The sequence below is a fragment of the Eptesicus fuscus genome, chromosome 7 (genome assembly GCF_027574615.1).
Source record: "Eptesicus fuscus isolate TK198812 chromosome 7, DD_ASM_mEF_20220401, whole genome shotgun sequence".
Classification (NCBI taxonomy): Eukaryota; Metazoa; Chordata; class Mammalia; order Chiroptera; family Vespertilionidae; genus Eptesicus; species Eptesicus fuscus.
The window spans coordinates 6,830,864-6,844,561 of record NC_072479.1 but is presented as its reverse complement, the minus strand read 5'-3'; the positions used below and the strand labels follow the sequence as shown (position 1 = coordinate 6,844,561).

General features: G+C 41.4%; 1 protein-coding gene across 2 annotated transcripts in view; it reads left to right on the top strand.

Annotated features, from left to right (window-relative positions):
* The window catches only part of FRY (FRY microtubule binding protein), a 407,062-nt gene that overhangs the window by 92,043 nt on the left and 301,321 nt on the right, over positions 1 to 13,698 (top strand). For both annotated transcript variants that reach the window (XM_054718725.1, XM_054718726.1), the window contains exons 4-7: positions 6,715 to 6,854; positions 12,031 to 12,121; positions 12,329 to 12,408; positions 12,515 to 12,595. In XM_054718725.1, the coding sequence (XP_054574700.1) occupies positions 6,715 to 6,854; positions 12,031 to 12,121; positions 12,329 to 12,408; positions 12,515 to 12,595 (392 nt within the window). The remainder of the gene's footprint in view (positions 1 to 6,714; positions 6,855 to 12,030; positions 12,122 to 12,328; positions 12,409 to 12,514; positions 12,596 to 13,698) is intronic.

Genomic DNA, 13,698 nt, shown 5'->3' with positions numbered 1-13,698 from the left:
AATTTGCATATTACCTCTTTATTATATAGGATGCTTAGACGCTGGTCCCTTGGTCACTCCCAGCACCAGGACCACAGGGAGGCATTACCTCTCCACCTCTGCTGGCCTAACCAAGTTTTAGCTTGCTCCTCCCCGACCCACTCCCAGTTCTCCCGCCCCTCTGGATTCATCCAGCCCTAGGCCTTCTCAACACCCTCTCCATTTGCCCTGTGACACCCCACCACCACCATGTCTGCAGTGCAGCTCATGCACTCAATCCTCCCTTGCACCCCTCCATACCCCACGTCTCTTCCTCCCTGCTGACCCTGTTAGGGTTGCCAGATAAAACACTGTACACCCCATTGGATTTGAATTTCAGAAAAATATAATCAATGGCTTTTAAAAGAAGTGTGGCCTGTGCAATATATAGGACATACTTATACTAAAAAAAAACTTATTGGTTGTTTATTTGAAATGCAAGTTTAACTGGGCCTCTTGTATTTTTATTTGCTAAATCTGGCACCCTACCCCAATCCCAGCACCCTCTTCCACCTCGCACCCCTCCATGCCCCCAACTCGCCTATTTCCGTTCAGTGTGGGTCTCAAACAGGTGCCCCGGCCAGCACGCCTCTTCATGAGCCCCCCACCCTCAAGCCCCCTCCAAGTCTGGTGCATAATCCTTGCACCCCTTCTCTGGAACACCCCTCAACTCTCCAAGCATCCCTCTCCATTCCGCCCCCGAGACTCACGCACCCTGGTCCATGCCTCGCGCAACTTTCTCTACGCACCTCCAGGCCCAGAACCCTCCGTGAACAGCATCCTTACATCCCCCGCCACACCCCAAACCCCGCTCCCCAACGCACCAAGTGCTCTGCCCCTGTGGAGTGCTCCGGGTGCACCTGTGAGTAGTCCACACAGCAGTCCTGCACTGCGCCGCATGCCTGGTCGCAGAAGCAGCACAGGGGCCCGCATGCTGTGCAGGTCAGGTCACGGCCAGGGCAGCAGCGGCCCAGCACCAAACAGCCCTTCCCCAGCTGGAGTGCCTCAGATGGCCATCTTGCCCAGGACACCACAGCCACTGCGGTCAGGGGGAGTGCTAGGGGCAGGATCCGATCTGCTTCGTGAGGGGCCATCGCTGAGCTCAGACTGGGGGGCAGACATGGAGGGTGACCGATCCTAGCATACTGCCCCGTATTGGGGTGGAGGCTCCCCGCCCGACCCCTCCCCTACCTGTCACAGAACTGATATCCACTTCCATTCCTCCCACCCAAACTTTGCACAGATAGTGGAGGTGAAATATCGAGATAATGGAGAGAATCATCGCAACAACTTTGCAGGGTTCCCCCAGGTTCCAGGGAAATTGAGATGACTGGAGGACTCCGGGGGAGGCCGCTCACATTGCCTGCTCTCAGCGGCCACCCCAGGACTGGAGGACTGCAGCGGGGCTGAGAGGGGTGGGCCCTGCCATCTTGTGAAGATGGTTAACTTGCACATTACCCTTTTATTAAATAGGATTATCCTATCTAATAAAATAGTAATATGCAAATTAACCATCACTCCACGACAAAAATGGCGGCACCCATGGCCACAAGATGGCAGCACCCAGTCCTCTCATTCCTGCCGGAGTCCCCCAGTCCACCCAGCCTTGGCAGCACAGGTTGTCCAGCTCGGAGGCACCTGCGCCCCCACACCACGATTCCGGCCCAGCTTCGGCAGCCTGGGCTGGGGTCTCAGCCTACAAGGGGCACTGCACCCCAACGGCAGGATCCCCCTCCCAGTGGCCATAGCCTGGGCTGAGTCTAAGCCCGCAGAGGTGCACACCCCCATGGCACGATCCCCCTCCCAGTGGCCTTAGCCTGGGCTGGGGTCTCAGCCTGCGAGGGGCACAATCCCCCTCCCAGCGGCCTTAGCCTGGGCTGAGTCTAAGTCTGCGAGGGGCATAAATCCCAACAGTGCAATCCCCCTCCCAGTGGCCATAGCCTGGGCTGAGTCTAAGCCAATGAGGGGCGTGCACTCCAATGTCCTTAGCCTGGGCTGGGGTCTCAGCATGTGAGGGGCGTGCACCCCCACAGCGCGATCCCCCTCCCAGCAGATAGCCTGGGTTGGGGTCTCAGCGTGCGAGGGGCGTGCACCCCCACAGCGCGATCCCCCTCCCAGCAGCCATAGACTTATCTGGGGTCTCAGTTGCGAGGTCCGCACACTCCCACGGCATGATCCCCCTCCCAGAGGCTATAGCCTGGGCTGAGTCTAAGCCAGTGATGGGCGTGCACTCCAACAGCCTTAGCCTGGGCTGGGGTCTCAGCATGCGAGGGACGTGCACCCTCACGGCGCGATCCCCCTCCTAGCGGCCATAGCCTGGGCTCAGTCTAAGCCTACGAGGGGTGTGCGCCCCAAAGGCCGTAGCCTGGGCTGAGTCTAAGCCTGCAAGGGGTGCACACTCCCATGGCACAATCCCCCTCCCAGTGGCGGCAGCCTGTGGTCTCAACCACTGAGTCACACCAGCCAGGCAGATATGGAGAAGTCTTAAATGTTTCTTTTTTTGTTACATATATTTTATTGATTTTTTACAGAGAGGAAGGGAAAGGGCTAGAGAGCTAGAAACATCTATGAGAGAGAGACATTGATCAGCTGCCTCCTGCACACTCCCCACTGGGTATGTGCCCCTAACCAAGGTACATGTCCTTGACCAGCATCAAACCTGGGACCCTTGAGTCTGCAGGCCGATGCTCCATCCACTGAGCCAAACCAATTAGGGCTGTCCAATATGTTAAAGAAAAAGCCCTATCTAATAAAGAGGGAATATGCAGGGGAGGGCATTTGGGGGTGACCGGGTTGTCAGGGGAGGGCAGTTGGGGATGATCAGGCTGGCAGGGGAACAGTTAGGCATCGATCAGGCTTGCAGGCTTGCAGGGGAGTGGTTAGGGGGTGATCAGGTTTGCAGGCAGAAGCGGTTAGGGGCAATTAGGCAGGCAGGCAAGCAGTTGGGAGCCAGCAGTTCCGGATTGTGAAAGGGATCCCAGATTGGAGAGGGTGCAGGTTGGGCTGAAGGACACCCCCTCCCCCAGTGCACGAATTTTGTGCACCAGGCCTCTAGTTAAAATATAACAGTAAATGCTTTCTGATTTTATTACATATGCAGTAATTAAGACTCAATCCATGTTTAGGGACTCTATTCGGATCCCCTTTTCCCTGTGGGAGGAATCCCTTCATTTCCCAACTCAAAACATTTTAGGTTAGTGGTTCTCAGCCTTTCTAATGCCGCGACCACAGGATGAGAACCGCTAGCAGGGTTGCCTAAGACCATTGGAAAACACACATATTTACATTACAATTCATTAACAGTAGCAAAATTACAGTTATGAAGTAGCAATGAAAATAATTTTATGGTTGGGGGTCACCAGAACATGAGGAACTGTATTAAAGGGTCGCGGCATTAGAAAGGTTGAGAATCACTGTTTTAGATGATGGTAACTTTCTTGTTCTGGGGTATTTTTAAATACAACTGGTAAATTACTCCCTACACACACCATGATTTGTTTCCTCCAAAAATGTACTGCTGTTCTACCCACAGGAACAACAGGAAAATATGTGGCTATGAAGGAAAGGGGGCTCTTTTCTTAATAATTAGATTTTTTTTTTTTTTAATTTAAAGGCAAAGCTAAGGGTGACTAAGTTCATAAGGCAAGCTGAATGACATAACTTATTTATTTTTAAATTATATTAACTCATAACCAAAGATCATGGACAATTTTGTGTAGGTACATATAACCATAATTTATAAGAGATAGAACATGAAATAAGGCTGTCAAGATGGAGAATTTAAGGGATACATTAATAATTTTGTTCAATCTTAGAGATTCTTTTAAATGTGACAGTGGAGAGTCCTACTGACATGAAACACGTCAGCTCCCATCATGCTGGTTTCCTGCTTTATAAATGGAAGTTAAACCCAGCCTGCTTAGCTCCAGAAATATTTTAAGTTAACTAAGGTTTTCCATTTCTTATGCCACCTCCACTGCCATGCTCACTGCAAGACTGTGGCCTCATTTTATTAAGCATGTGTGTGTATATTCTCCTAACTGCCTTTATTAACACACCCCTTTGGTCCAGCCTACACATTACCACTAGATTAACCTCCACAAACATCATTTTCATGGATGGATTTCCCCATTGAAAAAATATGTAGGGACCTCCCATTTTCTAAAGAAGAAAATTGAAATTTTTCAAACTGGTATTAAATACCTTCTATAATTTTGTTCCAACTTAAAATTTTCAACATTTTTTCCCTCCACTCAGGTATACCAAAGTTGTTTCACCAGACAGATATATATTCTTTCAGTTCACTAAAAATTTTCATTAAATTTATTATTGTAATTATTATCAACAAATAATTATTTTGCAACTTCATTACCAGGAGCTTTCTTGCCTTGTGTCTGCTTAGTTTCTTTCTTGACTTTCATCTCAAATTTCTACCCTTTCTAAAAGAGGCCCAGGTAAAATCCTACCTTCATTTCTCCTTAACTACCAACTGCCCTCTCCCTCTAGTGATATGTCCCTCCTGAGAACTCCTGGTCTAAATGTGCACTATTGATATGCTGATGTGTTTCCTCCTGGTCCTGTTTTCTGTATGTGTATACTGATATAGTGTTTATAAGTTGGGATTACACCAATTAAATTATTTTTCATTCTTCTTTCACTTAATATATCATGAACATTTTTATGTCAATAAATACTTTTGGAATGTGATTTGTCATGGCTTCATAGATAATCTACATCAAATTCCACATTGTATTAAGGCATTTACATACAGTTGGACATATAGGTTCTCTCCTTTGTTTTTGTTTTTTTTAAAGATATTTTTATTGATTTTAGAGAGGAAAGGAAAGGGAGAGAGAGATAGAAACATCAACAATGAGAAAGAATCATTGATTGGCTGCCTCCTGCATGCCCCCTATGGGAATTGAGCCCATAACCCAGCATGTGCCCTTGACTGGAATTGAACCTGAGACCCTTCAGTCTGCAGGCCGACACTCTATGCACTGAGCCAAATCAGCTAGGGCCTTATTTTTTTTCTTTAATAAGTAATGCTACCTGAACATTCTTACTCATCTCACGTTATATACTTGAGATAAATTCCTAAAAGTGGGCTTATTGAGGATAGTTTTTACTAGGTTCTTTTTTTTTTTAATTTCTTTATTGATTAAGGTATTACATATGTGTCCTTATTCCCCCATTAGTCCCCCAAACCCCCCCCCCCACTCATGCCCTCACCCCCCTGTTGTCTGTGTCCATTGGTTAGGCTTATATGCATGCATATAAGTCCTTTGGTTGATCTCTCCCTCTTACCCCCACCCTCCCCTACCTTCCCTGAGGTTTGATGTTCTGATCGATGTTTCTCTGTCTCTGGATCTGTTTTTGTTCATCAGTTTATGTTGTTCATTATATTCCATAAATGAGTGAGGTCATGTGATATTTATCTTTCTCTGCCTGGCTTATTTCACTTAGCATAATGCTTTACTAGGTACTTGATAATTATTTCCAAATTATCTTCCATTTTGATACATTTTGCCAATTTTTTCTTCAATCAGCAATGTATGAACATATTCATTTTATCTACTGCCTCATCAGCACTAGAGTTTATAATTTGCTTATACTGTCTGTTAATTAGGTCATTAAAACTTATCTTATTACAGTTTTACATATACTTGTTATAAGGCCTTTATCAGATATGTTTTGAAAATATTTTCTCCCCATCTGTGACCTGTCTTTTTCATCACTTTCTTAACAATATCTTTCTAAAAATAGAAGCTTTTAATTTTGATGACTTTCAGTATATCAGATTCCATGGACTTTGCCTTTGGTATCACACCAAAGAAATCCTTGCCTAACCAAAAGTCACAAAGACTTTCTCCTATGTTTTCTTTCAGAAGATTTAGAGTTTTAAGTTTTATACTTGGATCTATGATCCATTTAAGTTAATTTTTGCATATAATATGAGATATAGATAGAAGTTCATTTTTTGTGATAATTAATAAAAGAGCAGGACTCTTAATTGATGGTGTGTTTAAAGAAGAGGAGATAAGTTTGCCTTTAATGTAATATGGGTAAATTATTGCTACTGATTTGTATCTGGAGTCTAATTTGGGGCATTTACCAGATTAGTGGATGAATGATTATTGGCAGAAAACCACACATTTTATTACCACTTAGGTTATTTTTTAGGGGAAATAAGTTTGCTTATTTCACCTAAACTATTAATGTAATTGCATTAATTAATATATTTATTTATAGAACAGTATTTTTGAGGACTTAAGAAGGACACAGCACTGTCCTTATTAAAGGAAGGACTGTGATAAATAAGGAAACTTTGTTGTGACTGTGTTTTGGAGTTATTTGTGAAATAAAAAGTTTCTCAGTTATTGACAGTGCCACCAAAGCCTTTAATCCAGCAATTTTCAACCAGTGTGCTACAAGAATTTTTGAAACATACAATATCTGACTATTTGGTCAGGGGCACTGACCTCTTTTTCCTTAGATTGTCAAATAAAAATATAACAACAGCCAACACAACAATAGCCATCCGATGTGAATGAATCAAAATTATACCTATTTTTTATCAGATCAGCAAAAAAATATATTGTTGGTGTGCCGGAGAATTTTAATAATTAGTTTATGTAGGCCCTAAGATGAAAAAACTTGGAAATTGCTGCTTTGATCACCTGCTTTTCTCTATAGGTCATCAGCTCAATGAGCTCTCTTTCTGAGTACTGCCTGCCTTCCATTCTGCGCACATTGTTTGACTGGTATAAAAGGCAAAATGACATTGAGGATGAATCACATGAATACAGACCAAGAACAAGCAATAAATCAAAAAGGTACATTTCTTTTGTGTAAGGATTTTGAGAATTATGGTTTCTTTTTATTTATTTTTCTTTTCTTTTTTCCTTCCTTGCTCCCTCCCTCCCTCCTTTCTTTCCTTCTTTCTTTCATTTTGTTTAAGAAATGTAAATCAAAAGGGAGTTAAGAGGCATCTAGGTATCCCTGCCTCTTCGAACAGATACCTAGCAGGTGCAGGAGATCCTTATTTGGCAAGTGGCACATTTGGAAAACTAGTCACTGGCAGCTGTCATAGGTTGAAAATTCATTCAGGGCCTTATTTCAACATTGGTGGGGCAAGGTGTAAGGGGCCAAGGTTGCCCTCATACCTTTTCTGTGCCCTCTCACCTCCAGTCTACACCTGAAAGCAGAAGGGCTGCTGCCTGCCTGCATGTCTCTGCCTGGATGTTTTAGTTCTTCTTAGTGACCTTGAATGCCCAGTATTCTGTGAAAAGATGCTGGGTTGGATGTTAGCCATGGTCCTGGAGCTGCCACTAATTAGCCATGTGACTTTGGGCAGCTAACCATCTCTCTGTACCTCAGCCTCTTCATGAGCAAAGTGGGGAAGTCAGATTATAGCATCTCTAATTTATGTTCCAGCAAAGAATTTTGTTTATTTGTTATGTGCATTTGGAAAGTAGAACTTGCTGCTGCATGAGCACTTTGGCAGTCACAAAACTTGAAATTCTCATACTGTCCAATGAATATACATTTCTCCAAATTTTAAGTAAATAAATGTAATTTCATATGTTTTAAATAAACCTTCTTTAATACATTTATCTTTTTTATTCTTTATTGATTAAAGTATTACATATGTCTCCTTTTTCCCCCATTAACCTCTCCTTGGCCACTCCCACCACCCCCACCCCAGCACATGTCCTCACCCCGCTACTGTCTGTGTCCATTGGTTAGGCTTATATGCATGCATACAAGTCCTTTGGTTGATCTCTTACCCCACCCACCCCCACCCTCTCCTGCCTTCCCTCTGAGGTTTGACGGTCTGTTCAATGCTTCTCTGTCTCTGGATCTGTTTTTGTTCATCAGTTTATATTGTTCATTATATTCAACAATTGAGTAAGATCATATGATATTTATCTTTCTCCGACTGGCTTATTTCGCTTAGCATAATGCTCTCTATGTCTATCCATGCTGTTGTGAATGGTAAGATTGCCTTCTTTTTTACAGCAGCATAGAATTCCATTGTGTAGATGTACCACAGGTTTTTAATCCACTCATCACTGATGGGCACTTGGGCTGTTTCCAAATTTTAGCTATTGTAAATTGTGCTGCTATGAATATAGGGGTGCATATATCCTTTCTGATGGGTGTTTCTGATTTTTTTGGGTATATTCCTAGAAGTGGGATTACTGGGTCAAATGGGAGTTCCATTTTTAATTTGAAGGAAACTTTATACTGTTTTCCACAGTGACTGTACCAGTCTGCATTCCCACCAGCAGTGCACGAGGATTCCTTTTTCTCCGCATCCTCACCAACACTTCTCGTTTGTTGATTTGTTGATGATAGCCATTCTGACAGGTGTGAGATGGTACCACATATCATTTTGATTTGCATCTCTTGAATGATCAGTGACTTTGAGCACGTTTTTATATAATACATTTATCTTTTTAAAAAAAGGTTATTTCAAAAGAAACTAGATTGCTCCACATGAATTGGTTATGCATGTTTTTATGTATTTAAAGACAGTGAACTGAAATCACTCAGAAAATCAGATATTAATTACTACTTATAAGTAATTTATCCCTTTCATGTTTCTTGACACTCCTAATATTTTTTAAATATAGACATCTATTTTAATAGGAGACTGTAATTTTACCAAATTACAGTTCATCCAAACTTGTAATTTCATTTTATAATGTATGTGACTTTATGCAATATTCAATCATTTATCATTTTGTTTGGGGGAGAAAAATTTTTAAAGAGGGAATTTTTATTGAGATATAATTCACAAACAGTAAAATTTACTCTTTTAAAGTGTATAATTCTGTGGTTTTGGTACATCCATGAGGTCATGCAACCATCACCACTGTCTAATTCCAGAATATTTTCACTGCCTCATAAAGGAACGCCATACCAATTAGCAATCTGTCTTCATAAATACTTTTTTAATGTATCAAATTTCATAGGTAGAAATTCAATTCTTGTGTCTGAAAATTGAGACTGTGTGGTTATTAAATTAATGGAGTCATTTTATTATATTTCTCACATTACCTGTTAGATTATGAACAGACATTATTAAAACTTTCCTGGGGGTAGGAAGTGGGATGATTTTGTTGAGTTGACTTAAGTGAGTTTTAGTTTTGTTCCTTGGTTTTGTCAGAATTTAGTTACTAAAACTAGATTTTTCATTAATTGATTGCTTTATGGATTGAAAATAATAGTGGTTTTTTTTTTATCATGTTACTGATTATTTTCAGGAGATCAAAGTAATTTCTGGGATCAAATACAGAATCAGGACAGCAAAATTCAACTCAGTATACTTCATTTGAAAGTTTAAACAAGAGACTGTGTGTGTGTTTGGGAGAAAGCCAACAGAATCAGGGTCTCCAAAGCATAATGTAGCCAATAATGTGAGTTTCTGTTACTAAAAGAAAAAGAAAAAGAAAAAAGAAAAAAAAGAAGAGCTTTCCAGGAGAAGCATGAACAACTGAAAACAGTCAAATGTGACAAGTGTGTATTTGGGTTATGTTTTCTAGGATTAGTATAATATCAACATTTTGACTGCCAAATAAATTTGTCAAATGCCTCTGGCTCCTGGAAGTTAGACCTCAAACAAGCAATAAAGTTGAATTCATTATTGGAAAAGTATATGTCTTACTTTAATTGAAAGCATCATGGGCTTCATAAATAAGACAGACTTAAGGGTTTAAAAAATATTTTTCTATCAAGAACTGCTACTTTCTCAAGGTCTTCTGGCCCCTTTGGAAGACTCTGATGAGCCATCTAACACATTTTCTCTCTACTGCGGCTGGCCATCTTAGGGAGTTCTCCTTCCATTTGGTCATCAAGCTTCTTGTTTCCATATTCCATGATACAATCTCTAGGTTGGATGTGTGAATGCCCTCTTTTTAAGTGTATTTCCACATGTTTTCTTCTTTCCCAACTGGCAGTAGCACTTTCTTGTTCTGGTGGGTCTTGAAGGGCTTCTGATAGATGGTTCTGTTCAGTTCACTGCTCCTCCTTCTGGCAGGACTGTTCATAAATGTTCCTGAATGAAGGAGTTCTGACCCTGTCACTACATTTCCTCTTGAAAGTCAAAGCTGCAAATTCCCTTGTTAACCCATCCCGTCATCCGCCAGCCTTAATTTGACTTGTTGATGGTTACAGAGCTCCTCCAGAAGTTATTTTTTATAGCTTAAATATCATCTTCCTTTCTGCTCATTCCCTCTGAACTAAAGACAAAAGAAATCATATTTAAAATATTCTTGACTTGCTTTGAAAATATTTGCCTGACAAGTCCAAATCCTGCCATTCTTTCTCATTACTTTATTTACTACTAGAGGCCCTGTGTACGGATTTGTGCACATTGAAAGGAAATTAATTAGAAGGTGGCCCTCAGGGTGGGACTGGGAGAGATGAGCCGGACATGCCCTGGAGCCAACCTCCTGCGGTCCCTCCCTGGCTGGCCACACCTGGGGTGGTGTCAGGGCTCGAAGGGTATCTGCAGAGTGAGCAGGGTCCTTCCAGCAGGTGGGGTCCCTCAGCCTGGCATGCAAGGATCGGGCTGAAACCAGCAGTCCGACATCCCCCAAGGGATCCCGGAGTGCGAGAGGGCACTCTGCAAAGTAGCTGTTGCTGGGCAGTTCCTGTGTTGAGCATCTGCCCCCTGGTGGTCAGTGTGCATCATACCTACTTGCCGGTCGGCCAGTTGGCCAGGTGGCCATTTGCTTAGCTTTTTATACACAGAGTGGCCAGATTATTATGATCTCTGAATACATAATAATCTGGCCACTCAGTGTATATATTAGAGGCCCGGTGCATGAATTCGTGCATGGGTGGGGTCCAGCCAGCCTGGCCAGGGAGAGGGGACATGGGCAGTTGGCCAGCCTGCCTGCTGGTCCAACTCCTGGTCGAGGGGACAATTTGCATATTAGCCTTTTATTATATAGGATATACACTGAGTGGCCAGATTATTATGCGCTCAGAGATCATAATAATCTGACCACTCAGTGTATATATAGATACAAGTATTGAGCAGTTGTGTGTTCGAGAGAGTAAACTGCTTTATCTTATTTAGTACTCAAGTAAACCTTTATATAATTGCTATTATTATTTCCATTCATAGATAGGGACATTACTGGGAAGTAGAAGAGGCATAATTTTAACCCAGGACTGGTTCATACCAAAGCCAATGCTCTTAGCCACTATTCTTGCTTCTCTGCTGGGGAACTCAGCAATCATTTTGTTTTTCTTTCTTTATTCAATCGAAATTAGCCCTCAGTCAGTATGTTAAATAAGCATAAGATGTGGGGGGGGAAGGGGAGGGAAGGGTTATGGACTTACATGTCCATCCTTCTGGCAGTGCTAACTTTGCTCCCCAACTTTTGAATGAATTCAAATGACTCCACTTTGCCTGTTTTACCTCTTCTTCCATCTGGTTTTCAGTCTCTCTCTTCCAATACCTTGTCATTTCTTCTTTCCTCCTTTCATAAATATCAAGGCACAAAGGTCAAGAGGAATGGGACAGGACAAAAAAAAAAAAGCAATTCTGATTCTTTCTTCACCCCAATAGTTCTGTTCCAATAGGTAACCATGTTATGTCCTTACATTATTTAGTTCCTTTCAAAGATACTTTCACTGTACACCTCTAGTATTGTAACATGTCTTGTGTTTGTATCCACTTTACAGATGATAGAATTCCTGGGTTGAAACATACCTTAGAAAAGCTGACAAGATGGGGTTATAGATTCACAAATAACTATTCAGGTTGGCATGGTTGAAAATGTAAAATTTGCGGTCAAATATTCTGATTCAGTGTTTGTCCACTGTACCACACAAGTATTAGGGTTACCTTCAGCAAATACTGTATTTACCACTGCAATCTTGTAATACCAAAAATGGCTTGCAGTCCATTGGGATGAGTCCTCAGTTTTTAATGAATTATATCACTCACAGTATCTTCAATGCCAATTAATGTGACTTTTTTAAATTTTACAGTGATGAACAGCAGCGAGATTATTTAATGGAAAGACGGGACCTCGCCATTGATTTTATTTTTTCTTTAGTATTAATAGAAGTTTTAAAACAGGTCAGTAATTTAATGTTACTTTTATATACGATTTATTTATCTGAAAGCTACTTAAGTTTTTTAATTATTTTTGAATTTCAAGTACTGGGTCATATGAATTATATTTATTGATTGATAAAGTCCATATACAATTATTGGAAGTACTCTAATTGACTTGATCTTTAATATTCCCTTCAAATTAAGAGCCATCTCTTTTTTTTTTTCCAGATTCCTCTTCATCCTGTATTAGACAGTTTAATACATGACGTGATTAACTTGGCTTTCAAGCACTTTAAATACAAAGAAGGGTAAAGTAATTTCTCACTTTAGAATTTTGACAAGGTTGGGTGCTAAAACTAAATCAAGTTTTAGATGACCAGGGACCCCTAATGTGTCTCATTATATCTTATTTAGGTACCTTGGTCCTAACACTGGTAATATGCACATTGTGGCAGACCTGTATGCAGAAGTCATTGGAGTGCTGGCACAAGCTAAGTAAGTAAATGTCAGTCAGAACCCTTTACCACAAGATCAGGGGTGTCTCTGTGGACTCATCCCGCCCCTCCACCTTCTCTCAGGACGGAGATATGAGTGAGCTTACAGGAAGCTAGGGTTTTTTGGCTGTGTGTGCCCTGTCTCTGAAACTGACTAAAAGCCTCCGCAAGGCAAATACAAGTCTTTTTCCAATTTGTCTGCTCTGTTATTTTTTTTCACTTGACAGTTGGGTCAGATCCTACCAAGAGTTCATGAGTTTCATATGACTGCATCAAATAAAGAAATGGTCTAATCTAATTATTTCTATCTTTGCCAAAATATTCCAAAGAAGTTAATCAGTTTTAAAAGTTTTGTTGTGCTAGCTTCAGCAGAACATATACTAAAATGTTTTGTTTTCTATATTCCACAAGTGGGTGATTACGATATCATCTATGAGTGGGAAAATTCCATTCTAGAATGTCCCTTTACTATCGAGCTTACTTAATTCAGCTGAGCTAAAAATGTCCTATACTCTGTCATGGAAACAAGTCAGAGGAAAATTGTCATTGCTATATTTATCTGGCCCCATAACACTACTTAGCAGGCTAGAACAAAGTGGTGTTAGATTATAAGCAATAATATACTTCTTCCAAAAGTGATGTTACACCCTATTCTCCCATCTTCATCTTATTCCACCCTCAGGCAGATCGGGCAAGATCCTGAATGCCTAGTTAGGCAAAATGAGCTATGGACCTAATGGGAACCCAAGGCAAGAAGCCAGCTGAAAGCAACAGTGATGCCCTGATCCTTGTGAAATGCAACCTTCTGAAAGAGATTTTTATCTTTAAAGATGGAATTTCCTAACTTAGTATCATGGAAATACCCAATTTATTATTATTTTTTTAATTGAAGTACTTATTCAGCAATCCTACCTAGCCAAAACATAGATAAGAACTCAGGAATAGACCCAAAAAACTCCATGGCATGACTTAATCTGACCCAGTTTATCTGTTTATCTGAACTACCCATTTTTTCTAACACATAAAACATGAGTATTAGATGGAAGAGAGGTAGGTACACTCACACCAGTGAGAACTGAGAAGCTCAAAGACTCACAGCAACAG